Here is a 12,393-nt window from a genome sequence, read left to right on the forward strand (position 1 = left end):
TTGTAAAGCTGGTAGAGACATACCCAAAAGACTTGCAACTGTAATTGCAGTGAAAGGTGGTTCTACAAAATATTGACTCAGGGGGGCTGAATGGCTGAATACAAATGCACGCCCCACTTTTCACATATTTATTTGTAAAAAAAAATTGAAAATCATTTTCCTTCCACTTCACAATTATGTGCCACTTTGTGTTGGTCTATCACATAAAATCCCAATAAAATACATTTATGTTTTTGGTTGCAACATGACAAAATGTGGCACATTTTAAGGGGTATGAATATTTTTTTCAAGGCACTGTATATTTACTTAATTTTTTTTTCTAAAGGTTACTTTGTATTATTTTGTGCAGCATTTTGCCTTGGGGGAAGGGAAACACAATGATTAATTCGACCTTGAGTTCCACTTTAGATTTTAAGCTTCTAAATAAAGATGTACTGTATGTTGAAGTGGCTTGCCCTGTGTTAATATATTTGTCTTGCCCTGTGTTAATATATTGTATTCATTTTTGTTGCTGGTGTGTATATTATCCAGACTGGACAACACAAGGTTGCCAAACCAGAACTTGCTAGTTAAACATATTCCTTGCAAATTAAGTAGTTAAGCCTATGGTTTGTTGTGAAATCTGTGTCAATATTTAACAGCTTAGCTATATCTTGCAGAGCCCCTCCCAGTTGTGCCATGACTCCTAGCAACAGTAAACCTTATAACTGCATACAGGGCGACAGAAAAGATACTCCGCATTGAGTTGTATTTCCATTTCAGTTTTAGGTAAGCCAAGGCTTTTATAAAGAATTGACACCATATAAAATTATTGACTAAATATTTGGTTGTTTTTCATGTCTAGAGGCTCCTATAAGTTTGATTTATTATCACAAAAATAATGAATTTTAAAATTCACTGATAAAGATTTTCATGTTGCTTTTGGAATTGTCATTTGTGGAAATATGAATACCTGTGTCAAAGTAAATCCTGCAACACCCATATTGCAGCTTACTGTTAGGATTAGATTGTTGCAATGTCTAATACTGCAGTAAGGTAACCGACTTAATATCAGTCTGTCATACGTAGCCAATATTTATTACATGAATCATCTCGAAAATTAATCATCTGGAAAATCACTGCAACTAGAGTTTCACCTTAATTTTAGTTAATTTTAGACTGTTATATTACCTATATGTTTGTATGTGGATTTAACAGTTTGGTCGGAAAATGATTGTGAAGCAAAATATTAAACTTAATAGCTGCCTTTGGCCATGCTGTGCAGCCAAGTCCCCCAAAGCCTCCTCTCTTCAGCTCTCCAGCTGGCAGTTGCATTCTGACTTCATCACATACAATAACATTGTACATACTGTAAGGTTGGCAAAGGCCCGCTAAGAGTTACCGTACACATTACAGTCTGACCGTAATATCTTTTTACAATCAACTTTAGATTTACCAAAACTCTAAAATATGTGGACCTACTAAATCCAATCCAGTGTTTCTCAACCTTTTTTTCAGTCAAGGCACCCTTTAAAATTATGGACAGTCTTGAATCACCCCATTCTAAATTAAAAAAAAATATTCTAATAGTTTTACATAATGCAGCAACATCCACACACATATGACACCCAACATTACAGGTGTTTTTATAATTCAACTTTGCATACTGGTGCTGACTAGTCTAGGGTTTTCTTGTTCCTCATTTTCTCCCCATCGCTCAGCTAATGTGAACCCCAGTGCTGAGGGAGTGGGGAAGGGTCACTGGGAAAGCGACCCATATCCTCCTTATCAACTAATGACATAATTGCTTGTTGGGATGCTGGCAGCTAGAAGGTCGTAATGGTCCACTATGAAAACCTGTGGCTTTGTGTAACTAAAGGCAGTCTTAATCCACCCACTGGCATGTATACATTTTTTGGGCAATTTTTAGGCATTTTACCAAGGCACCCCTGAAGAAACGTGAAGGCACCCTGGTTGAAAAAGGATGATCTAATCAATCTATATCCAATCAGGCCCTTTCCTTGCATAGTCTTTAGTAGATCTAAAGATGATTATACAGATTGTAATATGTGTGGTGAACCTAAAAGCAGCAATGTCAAAGAGAAGAGGTAAGCACTGGCTTGCTGGGGGAGTGAGGAATAAGATAAGTATTATATCTTATTCCTCTACCCCTAGAATTAATGTACATTTAACCCTTGCAGTTCAGGAGGTCCCCACTAAAAGGGTATTTATTTTTAATCTCTTGGTTCAGCTTTAAGCTGTTTTGACTCTTATGTATTGATTATAACTTTCAAATTTTGAAATTATTTTTCTTACAGTTATTCTTATGGAGCATATGATTAAACGCCAGTTTGTTGAAGACCGAGCTACCATATTGGATAGTCTACCTGTAGCATGGAATGTGGCAGAGCCTGGACCTTATTACTGTGTTACATTAAAGATGTCCAGAATAAAGGACCTTGCTTTTGATTTTGAATTTGGATCTTTAGACTCCAGGTTGGTTTTCTACAGTCTAACAAGGAGTGATGGTAAAGACTCAAAACATTCATGTTAAGAGTTAATTTTTTTTGCACATTATGATGGCAGTTGATCATTAACAGTTTAGGTAATAAAGAACATTATACTATTACAACACGCATACCTCTTGTCTGTTGGGTCTGGAACTTTTGCAAAATATTCCTGCTGGTTAAATGCAGACACTGAAAAGTGCTTGAAATTACCAGTGTTGATTCTGTAATACTTTATTGTGCACCTGTGGAGCCCCTGTAAATTTTGGTGCAAACTGGATGCCTCAAGTTCCTTGAAATGAGCACTACACCTATCTCTCCTAATCCAAAAACCAATGAGAGAGCCATTATTAGATGCTGAGCCACTGTTAGTGGGAAGTTAAAGTTAGAGGGGCTCACCGAGTCCAGTAAAGAAAAGTGGAACGTGATACAGGCATTTTCCATCATTTTGTTGTGCTTGTACTTGGAGTGAACAAGTGCTTTGTCCATGCAGGGAAAAACAGGTTAACTTTAATGCCCCTCCCTAGCAGCACACACTTATCCTTCTTTCACCCCTTTGATTCTGTATTTAGCTTTGGGAAATGAGGAAAGAAAGCCACATGTAGGCTTATGTCAATGCTGGCAATGCTGTACCCTCTGACACATCAAGGCCAACACAAACAACCATTGTTCTGGGGCTAAGGTCATCTCCAGGACTTCCAAGCGAGCCGCTATAAGTGCTACCCCCAAAGGAGCTTCTGAATGATTAGGTTTCCTGGTTCCTAGTAACAACGACCCTACTATATCCTCTAACACATGAAAGTTGGAGGAAAATATATTTATTTGGGCGATACACCTGGCAAAGTAAATAACAGTGATGATAGCCCTAAACAATAGCACATAGAAGTTGCAATAATAACAATTCACAAAAGAGATAATATGAAACCTACTCTCACAGGATTACCTGAAAATTGTCTCTAAGGGGCAAATTTCCCACCTTTTAGGCCATGGCTTATGGGGAAGAGCTAAATGCTGTGTGTGTGTGTGTGTGTGTGTGTGTGTGTGTGTGTGTGTGTATGTGTGTATATATATATATATATATATATATATATATATACACACACACACACACATATATATATATACACACACACACACACACACACACACACACACACACACACACTGTGTGGATGCTCGATGATCTTTTGGTGGAAAAGCTTGGTCTATCACCACCAGGATATTTCTCTGTCCACTCATATCAGGTTCCAGATCCAAAAAGACAATGCACACCAACTTCATAGGTCCTTCAATTTGGAAGTAACCCATTGGCTGCTCTAGAGGGCAACGTTTTCCTCTGGATGCAGCGTAGGCAAGAGTGGCAAAAACTCTCAATTTCAGGCCGGAATGCAGGGTCAGTGCAACTGATTCACTAGCTAAGAAGTCTTTTCCTGTCCTAAGGGGCCATGATCATTGTGAAAGGTGGCTAAGAGTTTCCAGGAGAGACAACTGCCATATCTGATATTGGATATCAGATTATATCGTTTCCTTGGGACCAACACACTGAGTCACTTTGCCCCTGACAGGCATTGCAGAACATCCTTCTGTTTAGGGTACAGTAGTCAATGCATATCTAAAGGGAACTGTTCTTCCGGGCCACTATTATTTAACCATACGATTATGGTGCTAGAAAGTTGTATTTCTCAAATTTGGCCAATATATGATAAAAATTAAACTTAAATGTAATATTCCTATTGAAAATAACTATACAATTGTATTTCTTTCAGGGATACGTTCCCAGTTACATTGTTCCCTGAAAAGTAAGTTTTTCCTTAAATAACCTTGCCATTTTTATGCCATTACCGCCAAGTAAAAAAAAAACAAAGCAAAACAATTGTTTGCACTCAAAATGTATAATTGCTAGGTTTATACAGCTAGATACAATATAGCAGAATATATGCACACACTAATTTTGGTAGCATAGTTATTAATGTGGAATGTACAGTGGAACCTTGGTATACGAGTAACGTGGTTAACGAGCATTTAGAAAGACGAGAAACTTATTTTAAAAATCCCGACTCAGTTTGCGAGTGTTGTCTTACAAAACGAGCAGGATTCAAGCCAATGGGGTGTGGAGTACTGCATTTGGCCAGAGGTGCGGGGGCGCCGGTGACACTCTGAAGGGTTCGGAGCCGTTTCGGAAATACTCAGTTCCAGAGTGTTTCCAAACCTTTCCGAGGGTTTCCGAGTTCAGCCGAGCTGTCCCGAGTGTTTCCGAGGCTCTCCGGCGCCCCCCACCTCTGGCCACATGCGGTATTGCATGCAATAGAAATCAATGCGGAACGGATTATCTGCGTTTTCATTGACTTCTATGGGGAAACTCGCTTTGATATGCGAGTGCTTTGGATTACAAGCATTCTCCTGGAACGGATTATGCTCGTAATTCAAGGTTCCACTGTATATGTTTCTTGCTAAACAACGGGATGTATTTGTTCTTATTGTTTGTATAGTTTCTTATGTCTAAAAAACTCTAATTAAAAATAATTTTCCAAAAAAAATAAATTATTTTTATCAAGTTGTTATGGGTAAAGTTACACTTTAAACTTGAAAAAAATGGAAGCTGATTGGTTTCTATGCAGAGCTGCACCAGATTTTGCATGTTCCAGTTTTAGTAAATCAACCCCTATGTTGCTGGCGTAGATGTAGGGATTATGAAACAGCAAAATAAAATATTTTTAAGACGTAAAAAAATGCTAGCAGTATTGTAAAGTTTATTTAAGATTTATTTTTAATGAACTTATAACTGGATTAAATGTTGATGTTGATATATTTGCACAGAGTTCTGTTTCAGACCACTACATTTTGTTAGAATGCATTGTATTGGTCAATCACTCTCTGCTGTTGCCATGGTGCTGCACATGTGATCAGTTATGCCAACAGCCATTTAATGGCTTGACAGTTCGGTTGGAAGCAAAAAGCAACTGTGACATTTATCTTTCACACCATGCTTTGAATGTAAATGATTTAGGCAAACAATTAAATCAGTGGGTTTAGTTCCGCTTTAAGCGGAGCTTTTAATTTTGCATGATATATTTTTGTCCATCAAGATTTTCCTTTTTGTCACCAACAAGTGGCGAAGGGCAATCCTCTTATGATGCCTATATTAAACTTTGTCTGATTCCTGCTGAATCGCCTGAAATTTGAGCTGTGGATGGCTCTGTTGGCTCTTAAATCTAAACTTCAAAGGAACCGGACAGAAAATCCTTGGCCAAGTAGTGACTGTTGCCATTCAGATGCAGTCACTGTTCTGGTATTCTAAACTGTGGCAGCAGATGTTAAATTACAATAGCCAGCAGGGGAGATTCCTCCATCCACACTGTTTGGCATCAAAGGGGAAATCTATTCATTTCTTTCATTCAACCCACAGGTCTGAATGAGAGAAATCTTGTGTGTTGCTAACCTAAGCCCTAGAGCAGTGGTTCTCAACCCTCTAGTGCCATGACCCCTCGATAAAATTTCTCAAGTTGTGGGGAACCCCAACAATAAAATTAATTTTCGTAGCGTGGGTTGTCAGCACCTAAGGCAAGACAAGTAATTTGCGCCCCTAACCCGCGAACATTTAGTGCTCCCTGAGTCCCTTCCACTCGTACAGTATTAAAACCCCTTCTGGTACATTTTTGGATGTACCACTCTTTTTCTCTTTGTTCTCCTTTCTTTCCCTAATTTCTTTTTTTTTTTCTCCATATCCGTCTTTCTTGTTCTTTCTCTAATTCTTTCTCTCCCTTTTTCTTTGTTCCTTCCCCTCTTTTCCTCTCTCTTCCATGTATGGGGAGGAGAGAATCAGTGGCAGTGCTGGGGGGAGTAGTGATCAGCCAACCTAAGTGCTCTTGATCAAGGTCATCTGCTGATCTGAGAACTGTAGTGGGGACTTTTAATGGCAACTATAATCGGAGGCAGTGTTACTCACTGTGTCTCCAGCTCCGTGTTGTCTCACAGTAGTGACACCTTTGCCGAAATCAGGAGATAGGGTCTCTTTCATCCCCTCCCACTTCACATTCCTCACCATTCAACTGTCTCTAGTCTCTGCCCCCCAGCGATGCCGTGAACTGAATAGGCGGCCGCAGGCTCCAGGAACAGCCCAGCTGTGCAGCCAAAGACTCCAGGGACAGCCCTGCTGGGTGGCCATGAAAAGGCTAGGACAGTGGCGCAGGCTGCTGGAACAGCCCGGGAGTCTGCGAGCCCTGGCATATCTGCATTCGACCCCCGAAGGGGTCGTGACCCACAGGTTGAGAACTGCTGCCCTAGAGGTTCCTGGTCTTCACCTAAAGGTATAATAAGTTCAGCTGCAGGTCACCTTTCAGGATGAAGCCCTTGGGTTTTCTTTGTTGGCAACAATTGATAGACTTAGGTAGCGTATTAAATTGTGGCACAGTAATAAACTAGTTCTGGACAGGCATTGGAAAAATGTAGTAGGGCAAAGAATAAGGCAGAGGGTTAGGACACATGATTGACAGAAGGCATAAAGTAGAACCAAATCAAGCTGAGCAAGTATCAAATTAGAATAAAAACAACAATAGTTTCCAAGCAGGGAAACTGACAACTGTTCTTTTTTCAGTTCAGTTCTTGAAGCTGGTTACTCCGTATGCAAAGCAATACATACATTTTTGGGGGGGAGAGGAACCCAAGACTTTTTTTTGTAGTATTGTCTTCCAGAATTATGTTGTGTTCTAAATATTTTACAGGCAGAAAGAATTTATAAAATAGAAACATTTTTTTCCGGCTTTACTGCAGTTTTAGAACAGCTAGTGTTACTATAAATACAAGAAAAATGAAGATCTGCTAATTTTAGAAATATTAACATTTACGCTTTCAGTATAAAGTGTGGGAAAAGTCTTTATAACTAAAATTAAGGCTTTTTTTAATATTTTGTATATTTTTTGCTAGTATATCAAAAAGGACAAACAAGTCAAAAAATGACATACTGATTTCTCTCTCTTTAGAATCCTTAAGCTTGATTTATCTCTAAATGAGTTGGTTGAATTACAGCCTGACAGTTTACATCACTTTGAAAATCTTATGGAGCTCAATGCTTCCTTCAATCTCCTGCACAGGTAACAATTTCAGTATGCCCAAAATAGAGTGATACAACAAAGGCTTTTAAAAAAATAAATAAATTATTTATATATATATATATATATATATATATATATATATATATATATATATATTTGAATTTAGCACAATGTAAAATCAGATTGTTAGGCTGGACAACTTTAAAAACCATACTGCAGCTTAAACATCTTGCTGACCTTGTCTAGGCTGCAATGTAAGTATTAAAAAAAAAAAATGTATTGTCATCTATGTCCTTGCCTAACTGCTTAGTAAGTCACTGTGCCATAAGGGGTAGGCAGCCAATGAAGTTGAGACTCCTAAATTGCATGAAATGTTTTTTCAGCAAAAATGTTAGGAAAAAGAAGTTTAAGAAGCTTAATAATGCAAGCAGTCAGTCTTTTATTTTCACTTTCTAACCTGCTTTGCAAAAATGGCAGCACTCATTTCACAAGTATAATTCTCATCTTAAGTGACATTACATGTGTTTAAATAGTATGGGTTGTTAACAGAATGAGTTAAGTTTTGGATAGACTAGGGAAGGGTTAAAACCTCTTAAGGCTAATTTTGCTTTCTGTGTCCTGTCTTAAAGTTGCAAGAAGTGAGAGGAAATCTCCCAAAAGTCAATGGAATTCTCATATCAGGTTTTGACCAGCATATTTGTCCTTGTTAGAAGATTTTTTTGTTCCTACTGTTCTCATGACAACTCTAAACTTTAGGATTGCCATTTACTTTCTGTTTTTGGAACAGTGGTCTCCAGTACATATACAGGTTTAATTCTCTCCTGCAGGGACACATAGAGTGGGTGTCCAAGAACAGGTGGTACACCGTGGTAGCAATCGATAACTCCCTCACTAATGTGCAAATACCTATCTTGTGTGGATGGGTCTGTCAGGTTAGAATTGGGGACACTCACAGGATGCTTGCTGCCAGTAGGAATGTAGCATATTCCCCAGTCTGTGCAGGCTGGTTGGGGTTCTTCTCTTTTTCCATTAATGCAGTATGGACACATGATAACTGCCTGAGTCTGCAAGTTGCACTGCCTCACATTATACATTATAGTGCATTGCTGGATACCTCTCGCTTCAGGACCATACATCCTGGAAACCTCAAACTCCAGCATACGGCACGCAATATACCTACACCACCAAACGTTACACTAAGCATACACACTCCAGAACATTGCACTGAGTACACCTCACTCTACAAAACATTGCATTGAGCACATTTCACGCTGCACATTGCATGTCTCACACTGCACGCAGGACACCTCATGCGGTGACACTTTATACTGGACATACATTAAAACCCAATGCTTTGAGTGCACTGCACCCCATTAGAAAAAGTCAACACGCCTCATATCACACTGCAAATATGATATATCCACTTCATTCAGCCAGAATGTTAGGCATAATCTTCTAGCATGATTTTCCAGGCTCTTTCTCTGCCTTCAAGGAGACTATCCTCTGCCAAAATCCATTAGTCTGCACTATTTTCACTCTCCTTGAAGACACTAAACATGAATGCTACTTTATTTAAATCTCTATGAGATGGCACTGTTTTCCTGTGCCTAGCATATGATACTCTTCATTATTACAAGAGGACGGGAAAGGATTTGGGCATTCTTTAGCTCTGAATTTATGACAACTGCGTTGTTCTCTCACCCTTCGGCCAGGGTTATTAAGACGGATATGTGGGTGGAATTTTACCTATGTGTGCAGCCAATTTACCAAACACAATTGTTCTGACAAGGTGAAAGTCATTTTAGATGGAACACAACATTCAGTAAGATGACGTGTAATATTTAGATAAACAAGCTCAGCACAAAATAAATTAACATTGCACAAATAAGACATGCAAATATAAATGCCCAACAAGACCACAAGACTGGAATTAAACATAAAACTGACAAAAGAGATATAAAATGTGGAAAAGAACTGAACAGCAAGGAAGCTGTTCAACAGCCACAGGAAATTAATAAACACTGCCAGTCCTTAATGAGATCCTGCTGTCTTGCTTTTTATCTCTGTGCCAACAATGACCAAACCGCATCCTATTGAAGGTAGCTGTAAGATCTCCCCACTGTCAACAAAGTTCTCTCCTCTGTCCCTGGGATCAACTAGTGCTACCAGTACTGTCATAGGGAACTGTCAGCTGATGTATTACTGTGTGCTATAGTGATGTTTGTTGTTACATGTAATAATTAGGGATGGGCGAACGGTTCGGCCCGAGCATAAGTTCGGGCCGAACTTTGGTTGTTCGGTGAACACAGAACAATATGCGGTGTTCGTTGCAAACTCGAAAGCCACAGAACACCTTTAAAGTCTATGTAACACTAACATGAAAAATCAAAAGTGCTCATTTCTAAGGCTTATATACAAGTTATTGTCATAAAAATAGTTTGGGGACTCGGGTCCTGCCCCAGGGGACATGTATCAAAAGTTTTAAAAACAGCCGTTTTTTTCGGGAGCAGTGATTTTAATAATGCTTAAAGTGAAACAATAAAAATGAAATATTCCTTTAAATATCGTGCCTGGGGGGGTGTCTATAGTATGCCTGTAAAGTGGTGCAGTTTTCCCGTATTTAGAACATTACCACAGCAAAATTAAATTTCTAAAGGAAAAAAGTCATATAAAACTGATCGCGGCTATAATGAATTGTCGGGTCTCGGCAATATAGATAAAACTCATTGAAAAAAACGGCTGAGGGCTGGGCGGGCGGGGTCACCTGGTGACAGAAACAGGTGACCTCGCCTTCCTCTGACGTCATGAGGTGTCAGAGGGAGGTGGGGTCACCCGTTTACGTCACCAGGTGGCCCCGCCCTCAGCCATATAAGTGCTGTCACCAAGAAGAAGCGTCACTCGGCAGAAGCCTCCCATGGAGCTGTTCCAGTTTTTATTTTTTTTATTTTTTCGTCGGGCAGCATGATAGAAGATGAATGGACATTGTGGGACATTTTTATTTTTTTATTTCTTAATAAAGAACTTGTCCCAAAGTGTCTCCTGTCTTTTTTACTATTTTTGTGAAATGGTAGGGGTACAATGTACCCCATACCAATTCACATGGGGGGCGGGATCTGGGGTTCCCCTTGTTATAGTTTCCAGATTCTGATAAGCCCCCCGCCCGCGTACCCCCACAACCACTGGGCAAAGGTTGTGGGGATGAGGCCCTTGTCCCCATCAACATGGGGACAAGGTGCTTTGGGGGGGCTACACCAAAGCACCCTCCCCATGTTGAGGGCATGTGGCCTGGTACGGTTCAGGAGAGGGGACGCTGTCTCATCCCCCCTCTTTTCCTGCGGCATGCCAGGTTGCATGCTTGAATAAGGGTCTGCTATGGATTTTGCGGGGGACCCTTACGCCATTTTTTTTTTAAATTTGGTGCAGAGTTCCCCTTAATTTCCATACCAGACCTGAAGGGCCTTTTATGGATTTTGGGGGGACCCCCACGCAATTTGATTTTTTAATTTTTGGTTCAGGGTAACCCATGCCATTTTTTTCAATTCATTTTTTATCTATATTGCCAAGACCAGACAATGCATTACAGCCACGATCAGTTTTAAATGACTTTTTTCCTTTAGAAATGTCATTTTGCTGTGGTACTGTTTTAAACTACACCACTTTACAGGCATACTATAGACACCCCCCAGGCATGATATTTAAAGGAATATTTCATTTTTATTGTTTCACTTTAAGCATTATTAAAATCACTGCTCCTGAAAAAACATCCGTTTTTAAAACTTTTTTTTTTTTTTGCATTGATACATGTCCCCTGGGGCAGGACCCGGGTCCCCAAACACTTTTTATGACAATAACTTGCATATAAGCCTTTAAAATGAGCACTTTTGATTTTTCATGTTCGTGTCCCATTTAGCGGTGTTTGTTGTTTTTCGTCCAAATATTTTGCCTGATTGGATGTTCTGGTGCGAACCGAACCAGGGGATGTTCGGCTCATCCTTAGTAATAATTTTAAATTTACTTTGACTGTAATGCCGCGTACACACAAGCGGATTTTCCGTCAGAAAAATCTTGGATGGTTTTTCTGACGGAATTCCGCTCAAGCTTGACTTGCATACACACAGTCACACAAAAGTTTGCTGAACTTTTGACCGCCAAGAACGCGGTGACGTACAACACTACGATGAGCCGAGAAAATGAAGTTCAATGCTTCCGAGCAGCGTTGGAATTGCTACAGCCAATCGGAATTTCCGATCTGAACTTTTACCGACCAAAAAATTAAGAACATGCTCACAATCTTTTGCTGGCTGGAATTCGGCCAGCAAAAGTCTGATGGAGCATACACACGGTCGCATTTTCCGACCAAAAGCTCTCATCAGTCTTTTTTTTTTTTTTCGAATTTACGATCGTGTGTACGCGGCATAAGTCAAAGTATATTTTAGTTACAATACCCATTTTTCTTAATGTAGTAGTTCTTAAAAAGAAATTTATATTGTAAAACTAGAGCGATGAATATAAATGTACTCATCAGTTGTTCAAATATTACAAAGACTTTAGTAGTATGAAATGTAAACTCTCTTTATTCAACATTTCCAGTAATATTGACATTGTATTAAACAAATGTTAACACAGCAGTTGCTTGCAGTAATCATTTATCTTTCCATAACAGTTCTTCAGGTGAGGCAGAAACTAGAACTATGTAGCATGTGCTTGCACAACTTTTCATCTACTTTAGAAAAATATTGTGATTAGAGAATATTTGTATTTTATCCCAATCTTTTAATAACTTGTGTATTAAAGCTGAATTTTAACCACTTGCCTACTGGGCACTTTTACCCCCTTCCTGCCCAGAACGATTTTCA

At 39.3% G+C, this 12,393-nt stretch overlaps 1 protein-coding gene across 2 annotated transcripts in view; it reads left to right on the forward strand.

The window, feature by feature from the left end:
* The first annotated feature begins 656 nt into the window (after nt 1–656).
* Nucleotides 657–12,393, forward strand: part of LOC141134483 (uncharacterized) — a 167,896-nt gene continuing 156,159 nt past the window's right edge. For both annotated transcript variants that reach the window (XM_073624007.1, XM_073624005.1), the window contains exons 1-4: nt 657–768; nt 2,298–2,475; nt 4,253–4,285; nt 7,466–7,576. In XM_073624007.1, the coding sequence (XP_073480108.1) occupies nt 2,306–2,475; nt 4,253–4,285; nt 7,466–7,576 (314 nt within the window). In that variant the 5' untranslated portion in view covers nt 657–768; nt 2,298–2,305. The remainder of the gene's footprint in view (nt 769–2,297; nt 2,476–4,252; nt 4,286–7,465; nt 7,577–12,393) is intronic.

The sequence above is a fragment of the Aquarana catesbeiana genome, linkage group LG03, assembly GCF_042186555.1.
Source record: "Aquarana catesbeiana isolate 2022-GZ linkage group LG03, ASM4218655v1, whole genome shotgun sequence".
Lineage (NCBI taxonomy): Eukaryota > Metazoa > Chordata > Amphibia > Anura > Ranidae > Aquarana > Aquarana catesbeiana.